The sequence below is a fragment of the Chaetodon trifascialis genome, chromosome 11, assembly GCF_039877785.1.
Source record: "Chaetodon trifascialis isolate fChaTrf1 chromosome 11, fChaTrf1.hap1, whole genome shotgun sequence".
NCBI classification, from domain to species: domain Eukaryota; kingdom Metazoa; phylum Chordata; class Actinopteri; order Chaetodontiformes; family Chaetodontidae; genus Chaetodon; species Chaetodon trifascialis.
In genome coordinates this window covers 3,362,501-3,390,380 of record NC_092066.1, presented here as the reverse complement: position 1 = coordinate 3,390,380, position 27,880 = coordinate 3,362,501, and the positions used below count along the sequence as shown (strand labels likewise).

General features: G+C 44.3%; 1 protein-coding gene across 7 annotated transcripts in view; it reads left to right on the top strand.

The window, feature by feature from the left end:
* Positions 1-27,880, top strand: part of LOC139338423 (partitioning defective 3 homolog) — a 203,022-nt gene that overhangs the window by 145,325 nt on the left and 29,817 nt on the right. For all 7 annotated transcript variants that reach the window (XM_070973405.1, XM_070973404.1, XM_070973401.1 and 4 more), the window contains one exon: positions 4,061-4,342. In XM_070973405.1, the coding sequence (XP_070829506.1) occupies positions 4,061-4,342 (282 nt within the window). The remainder of the gene's footprint in view (positions 1-4,060; positions 4,343-27,880) is intronic.

Genomic DNA, 27,880 nt, shown 5'->3' with positions numbered 1-27,880 from the left:
TCATATTTGACCAACACAACAGGTTACAAGGCGCCATTGGACTGGACTTTGCCAAAGTGGAGTCAAGATAGACCTTTCTGTCCGTAGACCAGAACGGTGCTTCAGTCTCAACATTGTTTGTCACTCTATCACTCGATGTGAGACTCCAGTCTGTGTTTTAAGAGGCAGCCATACAGCCAAAAGGTTAAAGGTTCAATCTGTACGACAGGCAGCGTGCTGCATATTGTGATTTGTTTCGGCGATCTTCCCTTGACCTGGACACTTGCTCAGGATTAGCGGCGTCAGCTCTGTACCGTATAACTTCTATAGATACACGAGAGCTCCTTCAAACTGTCCAGATGTACGTCTGCAGTATCATTTCTTGGGCCTTCGGTGAAGCTTGTTTGGCCGTACTGTGAATGATCAACATAAGCGTTCTCCTTACATAGGAACTGCTTGCCAAAGCTACTTGTCGCCAAATCATAAAACATTTCCAGATACCCAACGTTATCAATCCAAAAGGAATTTCAGCAGCCATCTTATCCTGCTAGACCTTCTCCTTTCATGTACTTCCTGCCTTTCACTGCAGTCTATCAGTTGTGTCAGCATTACCGCTAAGAGGAAGGTTTATTACACAGCAGGCACAATAGCACATAATGGACCATTGTTCTGACTTGATGTGGCAGAAAGGTCACTCGTCAAACACATTTCTTCTACCATAATGTCCCATCCTGCCATTTCAATACCCTTTTATCTGCTTGCTCTCGTTCTGTTTCTACCATGCACTCTTTTTTCTCAGCCTCTGATTCCTTTCCTACCTCTCGCTCCCTTCTTTTATCGTTTACCCTTCATGCCGAGGGTATTTTCATCTCTCATCAAGGTTAGTCGACAGAAAGAAAACAGGCTTTTCCTTTGGTAAATATTTTGGGACTGAAAGGGTAATGATTAGGTCAAGTGTAGTTTTCCTTCCTGTCCCGTTTCAATCAACGTAATTGTATTTGTACAATTGCACATTTTTGGCAGCGTTGCTTTTTTAAGTGCTTGCTGTGTTGACATAGATAGAGGCTCAGATTTTGTCTTAACACTCCTGAACTCCCTGCACTCCCACCCTGCAGACTTTAAAGCTTCTCTGAAAAGTTCAACTTTTTGAATAGCTGTTATCCTGGACTCGATTCCCAGTTTCACCACAAAAAAGTATTAAATAAAACCATAGACACCACTTAAACATAAATTTAGTAATTTATGGTAGATGTTTTGCACCTCTGTCTGTTTTTGGATTTTGTTTTGTTTTTGCTTCAGCTCTGGATTATGTTTACTGTTGGTGCTTTATATGTGGAGTTATTGATATCTTTTCTGATCTTAAAGCCTGTATTTTTGCTCTTATTGGTCTGATGCAGTTTCGGTTTTGTTTTTTGTTGGCCTGTCAATAAGGACTCCAGGAAGACCAGGGACCACTCTGTGGATGCTAATGGGACTCCTATAAAGAATCAAGCTTCCTGTTGTTGTTAGCTGTTTACTGTAGCAGCAAGCAGGTGAAGGTAGTGAATGACAGCTGTAGATGGCCGACCATGCTGGTGAGAAATGGAAGGTGCTGATCGATATTTTGGTGGAAAATGATGGTACCAGCATCTCAAATGTGAGGATTTGCTGCTTGTCTCTGTATCATTGTAAATTAATATCTACTTGAGCTTTGGACTGTTGGTTGAACAACTTGAAAAAGTTACCTTGGACTCTGCAATTAATCCAAAAAATAATCAGCAAATTAATGAATAATAAAAATTATCTTTGCATTTCAGCATACACATTGTGTTCGACCTGCTTTGAAGTGTAGGCTGCCGTCTTTGCCTTTTCTTCAGTGCTTCAGCTTTCAGGATTTGAGGTTGTGTCCTCAACCACAACTGGTTCAAAACCTCATCCTTCCTCTCTCAGAAACTGGCCCCGTTGACCCGTCCAGTGCCTCGTTTTGGGAAGGGGCTGCGCAGAGAAGGCCAGGCGCTGGATTGGTATGTCTGGCCTTATCTTATCAGCCACAGCGCTTGTGTATACAATCAGTAGTTGCTCCCACTTCTGCTGCTGCTGCTTTCTCTGATGGAAAACACTGTTTTTCCTCCGGGTTTAAAGATAGATCCCTCAAGGGCCCTGCTTCCTTCTGCTCTATTAGATAATTGCTGAGTCCACAAATAGTATAGACACAGCGTGCAAGTCCACAAGCTTTCATCTGACGTGGGTTAAGTTGTTTGAATTTAGCTAAAAAGATTATTACCTCTGTCCACGTTCAGTCAGCAGCTGTTACAGCCATGAAGTTCATTACCAGCCTCATTTTTAGGAAAGCATTCCCACCCTTTTCTCCATGTGTTTTTTACCTACCTTCCATTGCCCCCCTCCTTATTAGACTTATTGTTTCATTATGCACAGCATGTAAATTTTCTGGAGGAAGCGCTTCAGATTTTAGCCCGCTGAGTCTTCAGCGAAGTTGCACCCCCCACCTCGTCGCCACTGTGGCTGTCCCATTCGCTTTCCCGCTGCCATTAAAAAGGGGCCTGGAGAAAAGAGAGCAGTATGATAATTGGTAGTTGTAAAGCTCTGATAATTGGCAAGGCTGTAATTACGGGGCTGCGCGATAGGTAGTCGTCCCCCCCCCCACCCCCCCCCCAACTGTAGAAAATGGTGTTGCCAGTTACTCACAAGATAATGGCCTGAAGAGAAAGAGTGAATGTGTGATTTCTGTGTGTTTGAGTTGTATGTGAGACAGACAGAGAGATGTCAAAGGTGTGTGTGTGTGTGTGTGTGTGTGTGTGTGTGTGTGTGTGTGTGTGTGTGTGTGTGTGTGAGAGGCAGAAAGAGAAAATCATGGCAGCTATACATTAGCAGCGCTCTCTGAATACAAAGCGCTTCCCTTCTGTGGGGGCGAGAGGCTAGTATACAATGTTTATGGTATTATTCAGTGGGGGAAAAAGCATAAATAATAGACTCCACATCTCCTCTCTCTCCTGTAATGGAAAGTTTAAAAAGGCACAATAAACAATCACTTGCAGATGCCGCAGCGGCTCCTCTGGTCTTTTCTTAATGTGACACTTGAGATTTACAGCGTCGTGCACTACACGGCTTTAGCAGCATAAAGGTTTTACCTGACAAAGTGGAAACCAGTAAGGTGGCAGTTTCAATTTCCCACGGGGCAGTTTTAACCGTGATTCATGAATAATTTCGCTGCCATTCATACATTTCTCGCACAGTACTAAATATGTAGTTTTTGGTCCTCCTGTATCGTATCACTGTGCTTCATGGCAGCATTATACGCACTGTGCAGTGATTTGTCTATAGAGAAAATAGTCAGTTAGTTAACAGGCAGTATTTTGTAAATTTGACTCACTGTTGAGTTTAAAAAGGCACAAATAAAAACATTTTTTCTGAGCTCATTTTAGCTCAAAAGCTTGAATAGTTTGTGTCAGTGAATATAACCTGCCTTTTAGGGACACACGGTCTCTATTTAAACTTCCGTAACGGCAAATGTAATTCTACATTGTGAGAGAATATAGATGGATCGTGTCATTTGATACCATTCATAGATAAATGTTCAGTGAATTGAATACCTGACAGTAGAGCCAGAGTGGTGAAGAGCAACCCCACTTGAAAGGTCAGTTTGATGAAGTATCTGACCACCTGTAGACTGAAACGGAGTCCGATCGGTTGCAAAAGCTCTCTCATGTTACCAACAGGCTCGGCCACAGTACCGCTTGGCTTCAGTCACTTCGGCTCCAGTAATTGAGGCTGAATTCAATAAATGAAGCTTTCACTGCTCGAGAAATATTTGTAAAGCTGAAATACAAGCTGTTATAATATTTACCATGAAGGAACCAAAGCTCTTTCTTCTCTCAGTCTTTCCAAGGTCAGTCATTGTGAATAGCGGTGTTAGCTTAAGGTAAATGTAATTTTCTGGATAATTCAGCATTATTTAACAATGGAAAACCAGATTTCTGCCGTGGTCCTTCGTATATATAGTAAAAGCGAGAATGATGAGTGTATCATTAAAGCAGTTTTGTTTTTTCAGTATCAACATGTCTGTTCCAATTTTCACCATCAGGATCCAGGCCAAGACCAGGGAGCTGAGGGAGCGTCAGGCCCGGGAACGCGACTACGCCGAAATCCTGGACATGAGCCGCTCGGTGGAGAGGTCGTCCGAGGAGGAGCACCCGTATGCAGGTATCAACCCCCTGAACAGCTCCATGGACAGCGGGCACAGCCGGCCCCACAGCCCCCGAGACGAGTACCCCCACATCCATCCGCACCACCAGCACCAGCACTCAGATTCCCTCTACACCCAAGTCAGCAAAGCCCGCAACGAGCGGCCTCCGTCTGCAGACAGGTAGGGGTGGATTTATGCATTTGAAGAGTTCTGTTGTAAAAACGTCTTACAGCTTGTTGTTGGTGGTCAAGTCTGGGTCATATTTCCTTTTTGTAGTTTCCTTTATGTCCTTCGTTTTCACTTGAAAAATGAATTAATTACTCGCCGACGCTGGAGTCACAATCCCCCTCAGATCCCATTTCCGCCCAATTGAAAGGTGACAGGCTGCCACTCACGGTTCGGCAACCTTTTTACCTCCGATTCAAAAGCGTGACCCGCTCATGGTATTTCAGTGAAAGGTTTGTCCAGGCCCGATTCTGCCTTCCCAGCTCTCGTAACTCTGAGGCAGCATTATTGCGTGGAGACAGCAGGCTGGCTATCACACCTGGAGGAGAAAATAACCAAAGCAACAGAAGGCAGGCGGTAAATGTCAGCTCGCCGACTGCTTGACACAATGCGCTGTTCTCGGGGGGCTGTGGGATACTCTGGGGAGGCAGTGAGTGAATGGAAACCTTTGAATATCCGTCTCTCTTTCTGTCTCCCTTGACCTTTCTACCTCTCTTTCTTTCTGTCTCTCTTGTTGATTTCACCTCTTTGCCACCTTTTTGCTTTGCTGCATTTCCTCCATTTCTCTGCCTTTCTGTGAAGCCTTATGCCTGAGTTTCCACCATTCAAGACCTTCAGTGTCCATCATTGACAGCTGTCAGTCATTTTAAAATCATCATTGTGCATCAGTGGCATGGATGTTCGGACTTTTAAGATTTAGCACTCTGAAAAGGCTTGACAGGAAGCACACAAATGCTGTAACTCGTGTTTGTCTTTTATTTTACATCAGAAATGACCACAGGTCATAAACCTGAAACAATCAAGTGAAATATAAAAAGTTACATATAATAATACCAATGAAGCTGTAACTACTAAATAGCTGCTTTCATTTTCCCAATAAACAAAACAGATTCCTTTAAATATGCAAGCAATCAAAGGTCCCTTTCAAAAAATAAAAGTAATGTTGAATACATAACACGCAGCAGACCCAAATGATTAAATACTATTGTGTCTTGGCTAACATTAATAACCGAGAATGCTAGCGGAGTTAGCCGTAAATGCTAACACGAGCTAGCGGACAATGCTATCGCGAGCTAGCGGCGCTAACCTTGAATGCTAAATAACACTCTTATTAGAGAATGACAGCTTACAGTGCGGTAAACATCAACACAACACATGTATTTATAAACCACACATCGCTAGCAGGCTATTGTCCAGTTAGCTGCTGCTACTTACCAATGGGCTGTGTGCTTCTGTCTAATACTTGGATACACACTACCGCCGTGATCAAAACAAAACCGGAGGTCGCACAGACTGACAAATAGCTTTACAAAATAAAACGACGAGGTACAAAACCCTTAAATAAATTATTCAGACCCACAAATAAAAATAAAATACTTCAAGTAACAATAGTCTTGACAGTGGAGTTGTTTTTTCTCTATGCAGTACTTTCTCATGCACAGCAACCAAGTGGTGTTATGAAACTGATAACCTAAAGCCAAGTCCACTGCAGCGACAGGCAGCCAAAGAAAAGCCAGGATGTTGTAATCGCCTGCATCTCCTCGGTAGCAGCAGCTCTCAGCACTGCAGGTCTGCGCTAAGTTGCTTCCCAATCCCCCTCGATCAATGAGGAGAGAGATTCGTAGCTCTAAGATGGATTTGTGAAACTTGAAGCCAATGGAGGAGAGCCTGCAGCGCAGGCGAGCACGTCCACGGCTGAATGAATGGGTTTGTCTTAGTCGTGGTTTTCACGCATCCCCAGATGGCCCCAGCAGCCTGTGTGTACTTCAAGAGTGCTGTAGCTCGTATTGATTCATAATTCATTGCGCTGCTGTTGTCACTGTATTTTTTTTTTTCTTTAATCCCTGATGTTTCCCTGTGTGGAGCTATGCAGATGCACAACAGAAGATAACATACTAGCATGACAGATAATGGATTCTTGTTTAATTAGGTGAGGGAATTCACTCATGATTTAGGTCTTATCATCACTATGTTGCAGTTTATAGCTTTTTCACTACGTAAGCATTTTTCCCCCCGATGAGATTTTAGTTTTGTTGTACACCTGTTTGGGGTGAATAAGTTGTGTGGGAGAGTTGACCCCCTAAAGCCCACGGCAGCAACAGCAGGCTAACGGATTAGCGCTGAAATGATTTCCATATATGAGTCAACAAGCAAAACCTTCAAGTGCTCACTACTTCCTCTCAAACGTGAGGATTTGCTCATTTTTGTGTTTCAATTTAATTTCCCTGGCGTGGGATTAATAAAGTTTATCTTATTTTATATCATTGTGAATTGAATGTGGAGGTTTTGGACAAAACAGCCAACTGTAATACATCATTTCTGGCCTTAATGGGCCTCTTGACTGCAGTATTTGTTTACATTTGTAGGTGAACCCTCTGAAAAATAGCAGGTCCATTAGTCAACAGCTTAGTATTCAGTAGTTGCAGTCCTAAAATGGATAACCGTGACTACACAGCTTCAGCAGTTCATTGCACTCCAGGCTTTGGCTCACTGTTCCCATGGGCTTCAGAGACATAACTTCTTATTGCTCCTCATTTTGTGACACCACAGAGAGATTAAGCTGAGGTAATATTGGTCTATGCAATTAATGTCAGCAACGGGTCTCACTTTTGTTTAACTTTGGTGGGCTGGTGGGCTTTTAGAGCATGAAATGTCTTTTCTGCTTGGAGAATTAACGTTCTTTATGCGAGTATGGACACAGCTGTTATACGTAAATGTTGCTTTTCATACTGTACATCAAGTCCTGACAGCTGACCACGCTGCCGCCGACTTGAAACGCTCTTTTCAGGAGGCTTTGATTACAGCGGTGTTGGTGCCAGGGACATAAACTCCTTAAAGATATTATGTTGCATTCCCAGATCCCCAATCGTAAGAAAAATATACCTCCTGAGAGAACCAGGAAGCATGTTTCCTGTTTCCTGTCTGCCCCCTACTGAACAGGAAGTGAATTAGACCCTGCCATGCCGAGCACAGGAGGGGGGGGGAGTCTCCCCCCCGCTGCAGGAGCGTTTGTTATTACGGGCTTCGAATGGCAGCACGGGCTGATATCAGAGCTTAAGCATTGTGGAGATTTCATCAAAGCAATAACATGTCCACAGAAAGTGAGAGTGAAGCAAAATGTTATTTTGTTCCTACACCAACACTTCTCTTTTTAAACGGCAGGCGTGCCACGATAAGTTAAAACATAAACAGTTTTAGATTTCGTCGGAGTCAGCCTGGTGTCTCGGTGCCGCTGCGTGCTGGATTCATCAGGATCAGGACATGTTTAACTGGCTGAATCTGCGGTGCCTTTTGTTTAAGGTTGAGATGCAGATCGATCATTTCATGCCCCAAATCAAACCTGATGTGGCTTTCAGAATGTCACAGCTTTATGTTAGCCGTCGTGCAGCCCCATTGTCACAAGATTATGAATCGAACTGAAGGGCTCAAAGCTGTTGTAGAGAGATTAGTAAACTCCAGTATTTTGCAGGCTAATATTAATAATCTGTAGGAATAATAAGCAGGAAAAATTCTCCCTCCTGCTAACACTGTTACCGCTGCTCAGCTGCTGCTGCGCAAATAATCATCAATATCCTCATCTTCGTCCTCCTGAAGCATGTTATCCAAACTTGCACTGGCCAAGAGGAAATTCAGCCGTTCACCCCGCCCTGTCACCTCACCCATTTAACGGCAGGAGCAAAATTTTCTTCAGTGTCCAAATGAGAGTACCAGGATCCCGCCGCCGCCGTATTCTCTCAATTCCTCCCGGGGCCGTAAAACGTACAATTGCCTCTCTTAGCACCGCAAAGCCTGGCAGTCCAAGAGGAAACAGGGGAAAAAAGACAGCATGCAGCTGCATAAATATCCACTGGAATTCATTTTTAATTGCCTCTTTTTCCTTCAAACGCAGCGCTGTCAGAAATTTCAATTAAACTGCGGAGGTTTAAAAACAAAAACAATTAAAGAGGCTAGAAGGAGCTTCAGAAGCCTTTGGGAACAGTGTGCCGTTTCCTTTGCTGTAAGGAGCATGACCATGAGGGCTGTGGGCTCAGGCGGTCTGCTGCAACAAGCCTGAAACAACATGAAGCTCGTTTCGTTTCAAGTGCTCCGTAACGTACTTTGAGGACAAGACGAGTTTCTTAGATGTCTTTAATTTGTATTCGAAGCTGCAGATTCTAACAAGGCAGTCGTTTGGAAGTTCCACATGTTTTCACAGGAGCATGTGATGCTGCAGCCGTTCCTCTGTGGTGTGCTGTGTAGGTGGTGCGCTGTAGTATCTGGTTCTTTTTTAAGTGTTTCTGTTTTGGCTCCGGACCAAATTGCATAACATGACTGCTGGGACACTGGTGGTCTCTCTTTCTCCCTTCTCAACCTGCCAAGCAAAATATTGTCCAAAGCTTAGTGTTTTTATCTCCTCCAATGTTTTCCCACCATTGCAGCTAAAAAAATATTTCCCACTGGGGTCCCGGAGCGTAGCGTTGGTATCTGGAAACATTTGTCGCCATGTTATTTTTCCTAAATGCCCTCAGCTCTGTGAATTAGAGATGGTATCCAGTGAATGTACCAGCTCAGTAAGCGTGTGTCTTTGCAATCGCTGCAAATGAATAAACTGAATTTACTAAGAACATATTGCAGAAGCAGCCATCGTACCGTTGAATAGGTTTAGTAGCCCTCAACGCTTGCCGTATCACACTCCATCCCCGTTGTGTGAGTGCGAGTGTGCAGGGAGCCAAGTGAATTAGCCACCATTGTTTTATTTCCCTCCCAACTACAAGGCAGCAGTGAATGCCGGGAAGGCTCTGAGGGATTTGGTGTGATTTGATTCTGCGCGTTTCCCGAGGAGGCAGCGCTCTTATTGAATCGGCTCCATTACATTTCATCTCCACCGGGGGAATAAGGGGCCTCAGAGGGAGCGAACGCGGTCGTGTTGTATCACAAACACACAAGAAACAGCAATGCAGACAAACAAACAGACAGCCGTCGCCTTGCAGCTTTACACAGGCTGATAAGACTGTGTGTGTGCGCGCCTGTTCATCTGTGTGTGTCCGTTTGTGTGCACCTGACTTCACGCTTGCTGTGTGCACACATTGTTTAATAGTGTGTACCTGTGCTGGTTTCCTGTGTTTCAGTGCAGGCACGTCTCTATCTTTGCCGGTTTTGTGTTCGCGTGCAGAAAGAAATGTAGAGAAGTGAGAGTGACAAGTCAAAGGTGGTGTGTTTGTGTGCCGCAGACGGCGTGTATGCAGCTGCACACGGTGAATACAAAGCTCACGCCTTGTACAAGATTCTGCAAGTATTTCTGTTGAAGGGGGTCGAGAGAAGGGCTGGATTAACCAGCACGGTGGCCCCGGGGCAAAAATGAGCAGTGGGCCCCTGTTGGCTCCCCATTCCTCCCGCTGATCTGTGCATTGTGTATGCATCCTGTGGCTTGAGCACACATGGCAGGTTCATTATGATTCGCCCACAGCCCAGAAACCGACCGGTTTGTCATCATTTGTTTGAAATATGCATTTTTTTCTGAATATGCACCATGTAAACATGATATTAACTGAAATAATGAACCAGTAAAAAGACCTTTCTACAGGATAGGGCAGCGCCTCAAGGTTAGGCTAACATCTGGAAGCCATCTTAAAGCTGCATGGATCAGTTTTTTCCAGATGAATTATAAATCAACTGACTATTTCAGTCAGAGAGCTTGTTCTCTTCAGCTCTTTGCAGCTTTTCAGCCTCTTTTAGCTCAGTGTTTTGATTTTCTGCCTTACAAACATCATTCTTAACAAACAGCTGTTTTGACCCCTGAGGCTACGCTACCAAGTTAGCAGCTAGCTTGAAAGCAGTGGATGATTTAGAAATAGTCAGATATTTCCCTCAGGTGATGGTTTAGCGAAAAGAAGAGTGAATACTGGACTTGCATTCATCAGTTGGCCACAAACTAACTCTGAATGAACGCTCATGTTGCTCTGGATCTTCTACATTTTTAAATTGCTTGCTAACGCATTAGCAACAGTAACTTTCCTTTGTCATAATTTGTCAAGTTTCTGCTTATTTCATTCAGTTCATGCAGTTTTAATTCCTTTATCCTTTCAGTGTATGTTGTACTTTGGTGGTGCATATGAGCAAACATATTTTTAATTAATCAAATTATCACAAATTGTGTGCTTGGTAATCTAGCCTTGGTGGCTATGTAAGAGCTTGCATGTTTGATTTAACACATGAATAGTAAGACTCAGTTTTGAACGCAGTCCTAGACAGCTTGGACTTTCTGCATTGCTCTTTACTTAACAATTAATTCAAACACAGCCTTCTTTCTTTCAGTGGCGAGTAAACATGCGGCTAATCCGACATTCCTGTCTCTTCAGGGCCTCTGAGACTAACGGGGGCCCCATTTGGGGACCAAACACCTACAAACATCAAACTAGTAACACAAACACAGGAATGTCCAGGACGTGTATGTGCTCACTCACACAGTAACACACATACCGACTCATTCAGTTTCAGCACAGAGATATTTAAAAGCCTGAAAAGCTTCAGCGAGCTTAAACTAAAGCAGTAGGTGCCATTATTTTACATTGTATGGTGCAACCAGCAGAAAAAAGTCTATCTCCCTCAATATCCCCCATAATCCACTTACCAACAGATCATCCACGTTGTTCCCATGAATCCCATTCCTTAATACGTTTATCTGTGTTTTCACATTAAGAGGCATCTGCCCTGCTTGATATGTTAACACGTAATTACATCTTGTTTATTTTGGTACAGTGGCTCATTTCATGCAGAACCAGCCCAGTTAACGTGTTGCTGTGCTGAATCCACAAAATCAGCTTCAGATGGTTCTCATTTTCAAAATGTTCTGCATTTAAGCGGCGCTGAAAACTAAGATTTGTTTTCATTTTCTGTGCGACTCAAAGTCTGACAAATTCAATCTTAAAGCCAAGTACATTAACTAAGCTATTCAGCTGGAAAACTGTGTGGAAAAGTGGTTTGCTTGTTCTCCGCTCGCTGCCATTTTCTGCCAGACTAACCTGGAGTTGGAAGAACTCACAGCTGTGACTTTTCGCCTCCTCACAACCGTTAAAGACCTGAGAAAATTCAAGCTCAGTCACATCTTTCTGCACCTCAGCTGCTCTATCTGGCTCATAATGTGCGAATAGACCAACACACAAGATGTTGGCTTTCGCTGCTATGCAGAATATGAATGTGTGTTCTCACCGCTCGCTGAGCAGAACAGGATGTCTTACTGCAGCTTGGGGAACATCTCCGCTTGAGGGTCATCACGACTGCCTGAAATTGTCACTCTGAATCCTGATTCAAACCTGGTGATGAGAGCAGGGACAGGATTTTGATCAGCTGCCACCAAATGTGGCCTCCAGTTAAAACAGCTACATAACACAGACACGCTTGAACTTTTGCACCTGAGAAAACTCACCGGCAGAAGGTAGCTGAGGAGAATCACCAGCTAATCTGCAACACAGATTACTGCCTTTGAAGCCAACCACGTATACACCTCAACTGGCTGCTCACTTCTGCCTTCAGGTTTGAATCTCATTGAGCCATTGGACACGCAAAAAGCAAATACATCATGAGGGTATAATGAAAATCTTGGGAGTCATGTTGAAAGGGTGGGGGTTAACTTTCTGTAGGCATGGCCAGATTACAATTTTACAGAGTCCTGGGGCAAACATTTGCTGTTGGACCCCTTTGACACCCCACCGAACATGGGGAGCAGAAATGTCAGCTTCATTATATTTTGAGAAAAAACTGAGAAATACCAAATGAGAAAACAAAAATAAAGATCTTGAAATAGTGACGCAGCGCTCCGTCACACAACAGGCCGACAGGATCAGAATATTTCTGACAGGTTATGCAGGCCGGTCTATAGGTTAATTTGCATACACACACACTCCGCTTACAGTTTCGCTCCCTCACAGTCTGACCAGCTCGGTTGAGATGTGGTGCTTCAATGCCTTGTGTTGGTCGCGTTGTATTGGTTAGTGAATTAGTTACAGGGTTAGTCAGTGGGTGTCTGCTGAGCCTGGTTGACATGTGAAAAGCAATGCTGCAGATGTTTGCACAGCACTTAAACGTGATGCATTCAAGTGCTCCGTGGTGATGTTACATAACGGAGTGTTTTGTCTGGATGAGTTATGGTTTGGGGAAACAAGAGCTGGTATCATCGTTGGCGTTACGTGTAGGTCACAGAATCCACCGTGCAGACTGTGACATCTGTTTCTGTCCTGCAGCATGTGCAGATGTCAGCTTTGTAACACAGGATAGTTGAAGAAAACATATCAGCTCAACTTCGGCTTTCAGGATATCTTTCAGCTGTATATCTGCGCTTATTCCTACATCAAATATCCATATTGGTTAAATGTTTCTGCAGCAAAGAAAGCTTCAGCTTTATCTTTATGTGTCTGCTTTTGCTGTTAGATGATGTGCAGAATACAAAGTGCTTCAAATGAACGAGGTGGATTCTATCAGCGCCGCTCACACCCGCTGTTTTACCAGCCAGAGAGCCATTAAAAATAATTTAAAATAGCAGACACCGTCACTTAATCAACATATCGTATACAGATGATTATATATGAGTGCAGAGCGTGAGAGAGGTTATATTCAAGTCAGGGTCTGTCAGCCGGCATCTGCTCCTATATGGTGGAATCAGTTACGTTGTGTATGAGGAGAGACAGGCCTCTTCCACTCCTAATCCCTGGATCATGGCCAAGAGCTACAGTAGACAGATATGTTCTGCCCCGGGGAATCCTTTATGGATGTGGGAGAGGACGCCTCAGTGGGTTTTTAGGGGTCGTTTGGGTGTTCTCGGGTTGGAACGAGAGCAGGCGGGTGAAGGCTTTATTTCCACGGTGCTTTCTTTCGCTTTGGAACAACAGGATCGCTGCTGAGATGGCATTGAATGGTACAGTTTGTTTACTGCAAGGTGATTTAGGTTATTGTCATCATGTCTGCTGCAACCTGCCTTTAGAGGGGGGTGGACTCAAGAAAACTCAGTGTGAGATGGTTTTAAATAGGGCAGAACCAAACTGGCTGTTTTGGCTATTAGATTTTTTCCAAATCTCTCAGGGCTTGTTAATGTGGATCATAACAAAGGAGCTGTTCTTTAAATAGCTTTGAAAACAAGGTGGTCTTGCCCTGTTTGAATCCACAGGGGGGGCCTAACTCAGAATTATTATACACAATATTCAGCACTGTACGGTGGTTAGAAGGTGGTTAGGTGGTTAGAAATATTCATTTGACCATTTTCCATGTAGAAAGTCTGCATGCCGAACAGGAAGTCTGGATACATTCTCCCAATTATTACACGTTTTGAAAAAGGTAAAGAAACCTCGAACAGTGCAATAAGATCAATTCAGATCAATTCTCAAGAACAAACAGCAGATCAGTCGTCAGTCAAGCCCAACAAATTTGAACAAACACTTTAACAGCCCGGAAATAAATATTAGACATTCTTCTCTCTTTTTCGAGGCCGTGAGGCTGTGAAGCATGTTATTGGTGCCTCCGCTTCGTCGAGACGGATTAGTTCTCATATTGATACAACAAACACTGAATAATCCTCGAGCAATTCAAAGGGGAATTCCACGACAGCCGAGTCTGGTTGTCGTCAAACTCGGCCGCTTGCGTTGGGCAAAACCATGTTTTTAATGGTGATGATTTCTGCACCTTCAGTTACATCTTGAATCAGAATTATTCACAACGTCCGAAAGCTAGTTTTCAACCGTCCTAACTGAGTGATGTCACGTAAACAACGTTCGCAAATTCAAACCTGGAATATCTGGAAATGCCAACAGCTGGAGGAGAATAACAGGATTCCCCTTTTAAATGCTGTATTGATGTCTTCATATTGACGAGGATTATGTCTCATATTTATGTACGGGGTATTCAAGCTGGAGATGACCTGCTGTGATCATATGACATATCGCCTCCCTCTGAGTCCCAATCAGAAGCCGGATTAAATGTTTGATCTGAGCTAAATGAGCATGTGTAGTAATCCAAGATTATGCTTTTATTATTGCAGTGATGTTCAGCCTTCATGATTGTGCAGATGCAGTTTAAGTAGAGTTTTATTAATATTTTTTTCCCCTGAGTCAGAAGTTCATGTAGGCTTTTATATTTTAACTTTTCTGTCTCCATCTTACCTCATGACACCTCTAATTTCTCCTTTGCTTCAGGAGATCTTAGTAATTAAACTCTGCATGCTGTTGTGTTCATGGCATGTTTTAATTGTTTTCAATTAAAATGCCAGCTTAATGAGTGCAATGGACCACAGAGTTCATGCATTCATCCATCCATCCATTATCTATACCGCCTATCCCTTTCGGGGTTGCGGGGGGCTGGAGCCTATCCCAGCTACAATGGGCGAGAGGCAGGGTACACCCTGAACCGGTCGCCAGCCGATTGCAGGGCCACATTCAAGGACAAACAAACATTCACACTCACACTCACACCTACGGACAATTTAGAGTCATCAATTAACCTAATGAGCATGTTTTTGGTCTGTGGGAGGAAGCCGGAGTACCCGGAGAGAACCCACGCATGCACGGGAAGAACATGCAAACTTCACACAGAAAGGCCCCGTCTGACCCGGGGATCGAACCGGCAACCTTCTTGCTGTGAGGCACGCGCACTACCTGCTGCGCCACCGTGCAGCCTTCATGCATTCAATCTGTTAAAAAAATTTATTTATCAACATAGAAGAATATTGCAGTCATTGTAAAATCAGTGCTGGCTTTGTCTAAAATCCTGTAAGACTATTAAACCTGCATTTGAGGACATCACACGAGTTTATGTCCTAAATATCCAATAGTGATGCTCTGATTCATGCTCAATATGACTACAGCAGTGATCAGCGGCTGTCTGAAGGTTTCCAAAATTTACCTCTTATTCCATAAAAATTGGTCCCACAGTGGATTTTTCTTATATGGCAGCAACAACTGCAGCAAAGTCTACCGTAGTCACTGTGGTGGAAAGCACAGTAAACAAAAGCTCTGCACTGTAAAGCCCAAGAAAGCCAAAATAGCTGAATTACTGATCCTGTTGGTTTCATAGAGGAGTTTTTTTCCCTCATTTTTGGGAGTGTAACTTTATCTGAGGCCTTTCCATTTGTGAGTAATGTGACTCACAAGGCCGCAGACACAGGGGAAAACCCCAGGGGACGCTGGTATTAGTCTGAACAACAGAAAGCAAGCAGTGATTAGGGTGGAAACTGTAGCAAACACACACAAACAAACCGTGGGAGATTAGGAGAGAAGAACAGGTCAGCAGCTTCCAAATGATGGAAACAGGACTGCATTGTTAGTGTGTGCCGGTGAAATTTTCTTAGGTCGTTTTTCTGTGTGTGTGTGTGGTCATAGACAGTCTGCGGGGCATCTATCTCCACCCAGTATTGACCATGTCTGATAGCGTGGTGATGTCATTCTTTCCTATTTGGAGCCAGACTGACTGTCCATCTGAAGACCCTCAGCGTGGGCTTTTAATTCGAATGTCACATACAGGAAATAAAGTAAGCTCCAGACTAATTTCTATTCACCACCATCCCGGAAACATCCCGAACAAAATTTGAACCATCCCAAATTGAATGTGAACTTTCCCAAAAACAAATGTGGTTTCTTTACTCTGTTACTTTCATACTGTTCCTTAAGCTGAGCATTTATCGACTGTAAGTGAATTTAAATGTGTTTAGCTCTGTTATCTGTTAGCTCTGTTAGCTCTATTAGCTCTGCTAGCTGTAGATATTAGCTTTGTTTGCTGTGTTAGCTCTTTTGGCACTATTAGCTCAGTTACCTGCTAGCTCTATTAGCTGCGTTAGCTGTAAGCTACTAGCTCTGTTACCTGTTAGCTTTATAGTTCCATTCCTTGTTAGCTCTGTTGGCACTATTAGCTCCATTATCTGTTAGCTCTGAATAGCTCTATTAGCTCCGTTACCTTTAGTTTTGTTAGCTCTATGAGCTCAGTTAGCTGTAAGCTATTAGCTCTGCTTCCTGTTAGCTCTATTAGCTCCATTGCTTGTTAGCTCTGTTGGCACTATTAGCTCCGTTACCTGTTAGTTTGTTGTTGTTGTTTTTTCGCTCTATTAGCTCAGTTAGCTCTAAGCTAACTAGCTCTCCTGCTGCTGATTTCAACACAAATTTGTTCTTCATAATGTAGCATTATCAGGGAAAAACAGTGTGTCCTCCGCTAATAGGATTCATACTGAGTAGCTAGCTAGTGATACTAACTGTAGCAGCATGAGAAGATGCCCTCTGTGATCTGCCCTCGGTTCAGTTAGTGTACACAACTGTTTCAAAGCAAAAACAAATATAAACATGAAGCAGAAATGTATTAATAGAGAATATTGTGCTTTAAGATGTCACCTTCAAACCTTGGTATAAACATACAGTGAAGTACACGTTAAATCTTGCCTTTAATCAGGGCAAAAGACCAGGGCTTTTTAGACCAGTTTTACTAACAGTGATGGCACAGTAAACACAGTGTAGTAATATATTAGCTTAGCAAGCTAAATGCTTCTTGCAAGCAGTTTGTGATACTGTTAAAGGAAAAAGAAGCACAACAAGCTGCTTAACTCGCCTCACAATATCACATCGTGACTGCTGCATGAAACCATTTTTAAAAATATTCTTTTAACCGAGCAAGTTCCAAAATTATTTCTAGCTGCACCCCGGGGATGTAATTACAAGTGAAAGGAGTATTGCTCTCATAAAAACTTGGACACCCACATGGTAGAGCTGCCCTGTAAAACCACGGTGCTCTGCTGCCCGGTTAGCCTCGTTGAAGTTGTAAATGTTTTACTGCCATAATGAAGTATTTTCTCACCAATCTTAACAAATCTGGAAAACATTTTCACATTCAGACTTTCACTCAGGCTTCTTCATCATTATTAGCACCCCTCTGTGTAATCATTTTGTTCGAAAGCTTCTCATCTTGTGACACATTTAAGAAAACTTACATTTTGGGAAAAAACACTTTGTTAGCAAATAACACGTTGATTTTCTTTGCTTGCACAAATTATTGAGCTTTTTAACGCACACTTTTTCATTGACTTTCCCCGCCGAGTTTCTTCAAGTCACCAAAGATGCAAACTGTCAACGTTCACCTCTACTTTTAAAAACTCCTCAGTCACGAAAGAGCTGGAAGCAGCGCAGCCATTAATGTCACAAATATCTCTGTGGAATCCACTTTAGGTATTTAATATTCATCAGATCAAAGAATTTGCCAACAGTCTTAATAGCAGTCTGACAGAGCTTAAACGCCACTGGACCAACTCTGACAGTATGTTGCACATTAGTGGGGTCGTAATGGTTCGGGGCTCGCGTGACGATTTCTGCTTTATCTCCCGCTGGGAACGGGATTCAGTCTGTCCCAGTGGGAGGGGGGAGACGGGGGAGGCGGAGGTGTAAGTGGGGAACTCTTGGCCATTTGGGTTTAAGCACAAAGCAGCAAGCGGTGCTAAGAGCTCAGTCTGACCCTAAAAGGCTGTTGACCCACATTTGGTGTCATGGATGGCACTTTACATCACTCAGCTGTCCGACTGGAATCCCGTGTGTGTGTGTGTGTGTGTGTGTGTGTGTGTGTTTGTGTGTGTGTGTGTGTGTGTGTGTGTGTGTGTGTGTGTGTGTGTGTGTGTGCGCGCATTTGACTTACATGTATTATGTATGCAGTGCAGTTGTGTCTGTACTGCATGAATCACATTGTTTTTTGAGGTTTTGTATTTTGAGCCGCATGTTGAGCATGCTGCACAAACATCAGTGAATTAATAGACCGGCTCTCAGATGTGAGGATTTGTTGTTTCTCTTGTTTTTACTCATTGTGCATTTAATATCTTTGAGTTTTGGACTGCTGCTTGAGATCTGAATTTCTTTTTAGCTTTTTTACCTTATTTTGATAGCAAATATTGCAGACACAAAGGAAACACCGGTAGAGATGAGGGCATTATTTCCTCATTTTAAAGACTATAAATCAGAAAACAATCAGAAAATACTGACGAGGTTAAACTGTAGTGAGCAGAGTTATTAGTTGTGAACCTGTTTTCATGTATGTGAACTTAAAGTTTATTCTCGGTAATCAATCTAATGTCCATTACCTCCCCCCCAGAGACAGATACCTCCCACCCCCACCGGGCCATACAGAGAAATATTTGACAGAAGAAAACAGTGGATTATGTATAATCTAATAAGCCTTTTGATTTAAGACCCCGACTCTGAATAATGGCATCGCGCACTTAAACATATGTCCTCAGTGAGTGGGGAGGTCTGGTACTGATAAAAGAAGGATGGATAGAGTGTGTTTGATGGCCGGGGGGTCAAACTGGAGAGCAGGTCACTGTGTCTGGAAATGTGTGTGTTACAAAGACAGTAAACGTCTCTTTTTTTACCCTTATGTGTGTGTTATTGTGGGTACAGATGAAGCTTGGTTTTACCTGGAATGTCCCATTTTTTTAGGGTTAAATAACAGCGTGATGACCCACAGACCCCGAGGTCCTGCTGGTTTTTATTAGTGCAGCCTGCTCTCTGTTAAACCTCCTTCCCCTGCATCTAAACCTACGAATGGCTCGTGTCAGTCTGTCAGTGGCTGAACTCAAACGCACTGAAACTGCCATTGTTGCAGATGTACGGCCAGGGTCCACTTTGGATTTCACATTTTCTTTTGCGCAAGTCCTGTTTTTTTACAGCGTGATGACCTTATTACAAATATCAAACACGGAGCGAGATGTTCAACAATGTTCCCAGAGAGTGTAAGCGGGAGGCTTTGGTTGTAATCGAGGGGAGGCAACAAAAAGACTTGTTTCACCATGAAACGGCTGAGTCATTAGGGATGCAGTGGAAGAGTTTTTCCGCGAGTTACATCGTGTTGCAACATCCTCTCTGAAATTTTCACGCTCCTGTTCCTCCTCGCCGCTGCCCTCCTCACTCTGCAACAGTGCATATTTAATGTATTTATGCACTTCATGTTCCCGCTCCCCTCCCCACCTTCAAACACTGCCTTTCTTGTCGCTTTCCCTTTCTTACAAAACACCTGGAGCAGCAGGGGAGGTGAAAAGGTGAGGAGAAAGTGAAATTCTCAAACTTCAGGTTCATGGCGCTCGGCGTCTGAAGCGCCGTTTTTTTACACCGTCGACGTGCACACAAGACACCAGAGCCCCTTTACAAGAGGCATCGCTCCTCAACCCACGATTATTGGATTAGAGTCTGCAGGAAAGACAGCTGGAAATGAGAAAACACACAAACTCTCGCACACACAGACCACAGATCAGCGGAGGAAACTTTTTCATCACGCCGTCGGAAGCACAGCGTCCTCTTTGAAATAAAGACATTTACGTTTGTCTTCCCTTTGGAAAAAGCAAGTCTGGCTGGGTTTTGATTAGCTGTGATTGTGCTCTGCGTCTTCTTCTTCTTCTTCTTCTTCTTCTTCTTCTTCTTCTTCTTCTTCTTCTTCTTCTTCTTCTTCTGCTGCTGCAGCTCATTACCAGAACGCACACACTCATCTCTTCGATCTCCGCAGCACGTCTGCAGCTCTTACATCGCCTCTTTCAACAAGACGTGTTCTTACACCACATAAAAATTACATCAGGGCCCTCATCTTTAAATAGCCTGTGACATTTATTGATAGACTGAAGTGTGCGTTCGCGCCGCGGTTTCGGCCCTGAGCCTATTAAAGCAATTGAATCCTGAGCTTTTTGTCTTTGAAGTGTGGTGAGAATCGCCGCGCTGTCCAGACTCTGGTTAATCATTAGTGATAGCAAAGCGCTCCATATGAAAAGCACAGCTTTTAAGGCCGCAGCAGACGCAGCACAGGGCATCTGCCGTGCAGCTATAGATAATATCATCACTGCTGTGGGTGATGAAGAGGGAAACAGTGAGATTTTGATGTAGCATGTGTGGCATTTGTGTGTCGTGTGTGCCCTCAACTCCCCGGGGTATTTAATCTAGCGCCGATGATGAGGAATCCTCTTTTGTGCGATGTGCGTTTGCAGCCATTAGCGCTCCGTGTCACGTTGCTCGCTCTCATAATGTTGTTCTGGATGTGAACTTCTACAAAGGCTTTTGGCCCGTGTTCATTTTCCGACGCTTAGATACGGCGCCCGCCGGAAGGCTTTTCCTCCCATGTGATTCACAGCAGCAGCCACAGAGCTCTGTCCTGGGAATCACCCGCCATGTGAAGTGGCGGGTTGTTGCGGTTGGCCTCGGGGGATGTGAGCTTTTATGTTTTGATGATTGCCTGGCCAGAGCTGCGAATCGTCTCCGTCGCCGTTTCTTCTCACATCATTTTCATCAAATAGCGCACCGTGACTGTGACGCGGGCTCTGTCCAGATACGTTGTTGCGTGCGTGTACACAGGATGTAATGATGGATGAACTGGTCTTTGATGGATGGGCTCTACCGTCGGGATGTTGTGGTCTTGCCTCGGCGATGAAGGGATCAAATCTTTTGTTGTCAGTATAAGACGCTTATGACTTTAGCATATGCTAAAAGCTTAAAACTAATGCGGTATGCACATGAAAGATCTCAGTCTGCGTGACATGGCTGGATGTTTTGTCTGCTTTTCATAACAAGTGCAGCTCCTGCAGGGTTGGGCTGCACGATGATATATAACATGTAGTGTTTCCCACAGATCAAGGATCTATTTGTGGTGGTGTGTGGGGGGGGGGGGGTGTTAAGATTAATAGATATACATAGTAATAAAAGATATGAATAATAGCTTGTATTTTGTTTTTAAGGCCTTCACATGATAAGAAATTTGCTCTTCGCTCACCGCCAGGCAGGGCGCAGAGGCCCTGAGCGGAGGCGGCGGAGCTCAGGTATACGTCATCAACAAGTGCGAGCGATTATTACACACAATGTATCTGAGTTTGGCGCAAAAGAAGGCCCTTGCAGTAGCGTAGTAGTAGTAGTAGTAGTAGTAGTAGTAGTAGTAGTAGTAGTAGTAGTCGCTATTCCAGGCAGACGCAGTAGTCACTGTGTACACAAACAGCTAAGCTAACGTTAGCATTGTATTTAGCTTAACGGTAGTTCGTAAACACTGCCTGAAGCTGTAATCTTATTGGTTGCACTTTGAAAGGTCAGCGGCAAACGAGGTCAAAGTTCAAGTAATTTGAACTTTGAGCGGTAAGCGGCAGATCCGAGCGGTGCGCCACGCCGAGGGTAGCGGTGCGCCACGCCGAGGGTAGCGGTGCGCCACGCCGAGGGTAGCGGTGCCGCTTAGTCGGGCGCCAGCGCTCTCTCCATAGGGAAACAATGGGACAGCCGTCGCAAAGCGTTTTTACCGCTGATCATGTGTAGGGGCCTTTACAATGCATACCGCCACCCAGTGCGCCAGAATTGTAACGACACGCGACATTCTCAAAGTAAACAGTCCGGAGGCGAGGTCGAGTCAAAAGCTGAAAAATGTATTTGTGGCGGCTAAAATTTATTCGTGGCGGGCCGCCACAAATAAATGAACGTGTGGGAAACACTGACATGAGATCATTATGTCAGCCGTGTCGAACGAGAATATCTCTGCTTCCGTGAAATCATTGTGGACAATGCTACAATCAGCTGACTTCTTCATGACGGTAGGGGATTTACAGTGTTTTTCCATCAGTGTCATGAAGTGTGTCTTTCTTTAAGTTCCGTTTATCTGCCTAAGAAGACTCTGATAATGACTGAAGACGGCTGCACTTTATTAAAGGATGATAAGACAAACTGTTATGGACCATTTGGCCTTCATCAGCGTTACACTTTGCTGTACAGGCACCACTTCAATATGAAAGATACATGAAACCCATTTAGGTTAAGTGGCACCAACACACCCATCACATCTATATTTCGATTAACCATAATACATCAATAGTTTCTTAACTGATTTCCCAGAAAATGCGCCACGCCACAGAATATACAAATGCAGTGATAAAAGATTCAGAAGGATTCATTCATTCATCATCAGTCAGCCCTGATTTGTCAGATGTTGACTCCTGCAGCTCAGCTGTGAATCTGTTGTGTGTGTTTGGAGCTTTTGTTGTTTGTTTCTGTCTTAATGCTTCTCTGAGAGGGACAGTACAGCTGTCAAAAGCAGATTCCTCATTCATATCTTGTCTGGATATGAAGTATTTCAGTCAGCAGACCTGTTTGAGCTCAGCGGTTTATCCAGAACAGTGACCATTTCAGCAGCGTTTCCGAAATTACCTTTTGATCCGTATCTGCCGCTGCATCAGCCACTGGATGAGTGTTTTCTGTTTTCCTGTAGCTGCGAATCAGAGCATCTTCAGTCTGAGATGCTGATTTGATCGCTGCAGCTGCACGAGTAAATGTCACCACCGAGTGTGTGATTTTCCAGGAAATGGAGATAAGGCCTCCCAGGCTTCTCTTCATCCCAGCGTGCTTCCCGCAGCGCCGTGGCCTCAGGTTTCCCACATGGAGGGCAGAGAGGAGAGGGAGTCGCTGTAAAGCTGTCAGCAGCGCTCAGCCAGCTCAGCCTGCATCGCCACGCCTGGTTTTTATTTAGAGCGGGGAGGCCGAGATGCTGAAAGGGAGGTAGAGGAAGAGGAAGGAGTGAGGAGGTTTGGGCTGGTCCGGAGAGGACGGGCGGGAAAGCTTGAAAGAAGGAAAAGTGGACGGCGGAGGAAGGAAACCCCGTTGTTCCATCTTTTCATAGCAGAACAATCCTTTTTTCACCATGAGGTTTATAAAAATACACATTTTGTTTTTGCTGTTTAGCAAAAAAAATGCATCTCCAGTGCATCAGCAGTCAATTCTGTCTCAACTCTCAAGACTGAGGAAGTCTTGTTCTTTATCTGAAATACGTCTGCTGAAAACTCTTGGTTCTCAACATTCAGCCAAAACAATCCAGATGAACATTTTCTTAACATTTGAACCATTTTCTCCAAAGTTTCCAGTTCTGAAACTCTTTGTCTGCACATGAGGATTTATGTGCAGAGCAGATGTGGCTGTCCTTATCGCCGTGGCATAGCTGTGGCGTGCTCGTTTTTACCCAGCATTCTCAGCGGCCTGCAGCAGCATTTTAGTGCGTCTGCGGTGGATACCCCAACACAAAGGCCGTTTTTTTAATTTGGCAGGATTGCATGCAGAATAAGACGACTGGAGGCCAATGAGATAAATCACAAGACCTTTTTTTTCCTCTGTTCTGAATTGAATTGGACCCCTGCTGTTTGCAGCCCCCCCCCCAAATCTCCACTTTAATAAGTGTAACTGCATTTGGGATTAAGAGACCCCCTGTTTCAACGACTTCAATGTAATTATCCCCCGCCCCCTTCCACACACACGCACATACACACAGCTCCAAAAGTTGTTTTCTTTATTTAATTAAATGCAATGATTTAACTGTGGTAGAGAAAGAAAAAACTCATTAAACTAATTAGGATTGCCAGAGAAGACTCTCCGAGCTCTTTTTAGGCTCTGCTCTGAGGATTGTAGGAAAGTGTGTATCTGCGTGTTTGGATCTTTTATTTCAGCGCTCTGCATTTCAATGGTTATATCTACGATCTATCGGCCTTTTGTGGCAGCGTTGAAATGACTTAGCGGCGCGGTGAATGAGGCCAACAGCTGCTGGGCGGAGATTTGCCAGAGCAATAACTGTCGGAACAAAACCTAATCACTCCTTTTGGCCCTCATTTGCTTATGCAAATTTGCCATTGTGAGGAAATATATTAGTAGTTGAGGACAGGGACACAGGAGGCATGTTTCCGTCGTGGAGTTGGCGTCGCAGCTTTGAGACGAGGCATGGAGGAAGCATGTGAGCGGTGAGCTCTGGGCCTCAGGGTCCTGTTTCCAGTCTGCAGCATGGCGTCCGATCCGCCGTCGGCCGGTGGAGCAGGAACGCTGCAGCTTTAAGTTATCACCTATTAATTCTCACAACCTGTGGCTTCAACTAACGATGAGACAAGCAGCATAAGATATGAAACCCTGATCATTAAATCTGCCTCAGACACCTCTAAACGACAGGTGCGCTCTTAATTTTGCATACCTTCTATTTCACAAGCTCCTAAATCCACAATGCTGGAGATCCTGATTCACACTGAGAGATTCAGATTATCTGGATTATCAGGATCCAGATCTGAACCTGAATCTGCTGTTGGAAGTCAACCCTGTTCGTGTGTTTCTGGTTTATCTATTGATTTATATTCTCATGGGTATTCTTAGTATCCCAGAACAAAACATCATGGCAACCATTTCTTTCAAGCATCCTTTGAAACAAACGTGACGTTTTAATGCGTCAGTGTGTAAAAGAGTTCATTTAACCCTCGTTCAGACCTCTTTCTGCTCCTATAAACACGAGTTAGTCGCATTATTTCTGCTGCCTGATGACAGCGGAGGCTCTGCCGCCTCTTTGATCGGTAATCAGCTCCTTAAATCACCTTAAATCGGCCTCACGGAGGAAACCTTCTAGATTAAAGGATCTCAATTAGGCCTCCTGACCTGCTGTTTTCAAGGCTTCAGGTCGCCTCCTCCCGTCTTTCTCCTCGTATCCTATTCCATATCCTGTCCGCTTCAGGAGTTCTGATAAGAACCAGACATCTGCGAGCGGTGGCCCTCGGCCCCCGACCGACCACCAGTCTCAAAACCGCCAGCGAGGAAGAGGAGGATGTGAGGGTGAAGGAGGTGGAAGAGAGCTTTTTTTTTTTTAGTCTAAACAGCCTCCGGAGACATTAAGCAAGGAAGAGAGTGATAGTTTAGCGGAGGAGAAGGAAGCAGCTATGAAGTGTCGACAGCTTTCCTGCTTGGCGGCGAACCTTTCCCGTCCCTGTGGATGAGCCATGTTAGTCTTTCTTCTTATTGTCGTTTCCTCCTCTGGGTATTTTTAAACGCGGTGTCTCCCATTCTTTGAATCCTGCAGGACGATTAACAAGATATAAAAGTTTAGGTTTTTCTGAGTTATAGCTTTCTTCAGGCCTGTTAAAGTACTCGAGTAAACAGCCTCTCTGTGGTTAAACCACTCACTAACTGTAGACGTATGCGGCCTGTGACACGGTGTCGTGGCTTCATTTTAAGGGATCACAAGCTAAAAGGGTTGGGATCTGCTGCTCTGCTAGTCATGCTAGGTCAGGTTTTTCCAGCCTTGGCGGAATATGAAACAGCAGTGTTGTGGTGGACCAGCCAGACCTGTGCGAGACCTATCGATCCACGCCAATAGATTGCCAGCACATCCACTGCCGCCCCTCCCCCGCTTCCCTTAGGCCCGTTAGTACAAATAATGACTAATCAATATGCGTTGGAGTCCCTGTGAATGTCCTTTTAACACTTGATTTATGTCACAGCAGCGCTCCCGCTCTCTTACTCCCTCCGCTTACCAGCTAATCAATTGAGCCAATCACAGCGAGGACCCCCTTCCTCTCCATCATCTGCAGTTAAAGAAGTTTTTATAATTTTTTATTTTATTTTTAATTAGACAGCATAGATCGGCGTGACCTCGGCGACGCGACGCGAGCGGGCCGGTTTGTGAAACGGCCTCACGTCTGCGGCTCCATCGACGGAGCGTTCGCTGCAGATTTGTATTGATTGCCGATTTTGCGACCCGCTCATCGCTCACCGCCGGCGTGCGGCTGTCTGCGGACGTGTGCTAATGGCAGGAGATCACTGCATCAAGGAGGCATTTTTCTCTGCTTCGTCAAGTCCGTCGCTTTGATGGAGGCACGTTTGAGGCTTTTTGCCAGCTGTGCTCTTTATCCAGAATACATTTTAATGAAAGGGGAGGTCCAGCGTCTTACTCAAGGACATGCGAGGAGGCTGGAACTGATCATTATCCCAAACATTGATTTGTCTGTCCGTTACTTTTTCATCTGGATAAATTTGATCTTGAAATTCAAGATAACGTCTCAAAATCCAAATAGTCCAAATTCTAACTTTATCGATTCACGTGTTTCACAAAGAGCATCGCTGTGTGTTTCCCTCCATGCGTTCACATGCATGCGTGCGTGAGAGAGTGTGGGGTAAACGATCTGTCCCACGAGGGGCGCTCCGGAGGCAGCGAAGCCCGCTCTCAGTGCGCCGAGGCCGGTGAGGGCTGCCCTGACCTTCCCCTCCCCGTGGATCTGATTTCCGCAGCCATATTCAGGAAGCGGTGATGACAGCCACACGCACGCAAACCATCCCTCTCTCCCTCAATTGCTTTTTTCATTGCCGTTTGTCTCAACATTTGTGCCATTTTGAGGAAATCAGGAGTTTCCAGGGTTACGTTCTGTCCTCTGTAATCAGTCTTCAGCCACAGGAGTAGTTTGTCATTGTCAGAGAAATATAGGTACGAGTTTTTCACTCTGGAGTGCAGCTTGTTTGTAATGTTGCTGGTCTGGAGGATGACTTACTGGTCTTCGTTTTTTAACCTAAAATTCAGCGTTTAATTCTTTCAGAAAGTTTTTCCTCGAGTGGCAGTGATTTGTTTTGTTAACAGAATTTCCCATTAAAGCATAAAAACCCAAAAACATTACTGTCAGGCTCTTCCAACTGGAGAAAAGATTGAAAAGCCAAAAGCTAAATGGCTGAAAATGAACTGACAAATTAGCTCCTGCTGTGATTTCCATATTTTGAAGCAGAATGTGTTACAAAGTTCTGGCATTTCTACCAACTGAGAGACATTTTCCTCTTTCTCGCTTCCATGTCCAATTATAGGTCTCTTGCTTACAGTCCACATTGTGTCATTAAGCGACAAGTAATCCTCAACAAAAGGGAGCTTATGCATTTTTAGCAGATATTTCCGTATATTAACGTTTAATGCCATATGTATTACGTCCAGATTTTGTGTGCTAATCCCTCCAAAAACAGTAGATTTGGCTGAAGGTTCCATCAGTAGCTCTAATCCAGAGACATGAATTCTATTATCCCCGTCATGTTCCCGCAGTTATTTTAAGAGGGCATTTGTGTCAGTCTTGGTTTTAAAAAACACATGTTGGAATTAACTAACCCTTGTATCCTGTCAAATTTTGTGGATTTTCACGCTCCGTGGACCTTGAAAACCCAGCGATTGCACACTCACAGAAGAAGGTATGACAAGTGGTATTTATATGTTAATAGCTAGTTTTTTTCTGTAGTGCGTGGAAGCGGTTCTCTTCCTGCGAACCACATCTGGATCATGCAGCATGTTTGCAAATAAGGCCATGTGGTTTGTTTCTCTTGGTCGGGGGTACCAGGAGGGTGGAGTCTAGCACTTCAAGGCAGTGCAGATAAATTAGGGATGTGGTTAATCACAGAAAAGTGCACTAAAGACTCGGATATCCATGAAGCTTTGCAGTAATTGCAGCCCGTTGCCTTATCCTCCACCCATCTGACCCCGAAAAAGCTAAAACAAACCCTGTATCTGCAGATATCTGCTTGATCTGGTGTCAGCTAAGTATTCTTGGACCACACTCTTCATGGAAATGACAAATACTGAACAGTATTTGACTAAATTTCCTCATGAAAGTCAATGAAATGCTATCGAGTAGCCTGCCTGTAGTGCAGAAAAAGAGCTTTTTGCTCTTCAGTTTTACTGTTTTTCTATTTGTTGTTCTGGGGTAATGACCAAGCAGCCCCCTCCCACAGC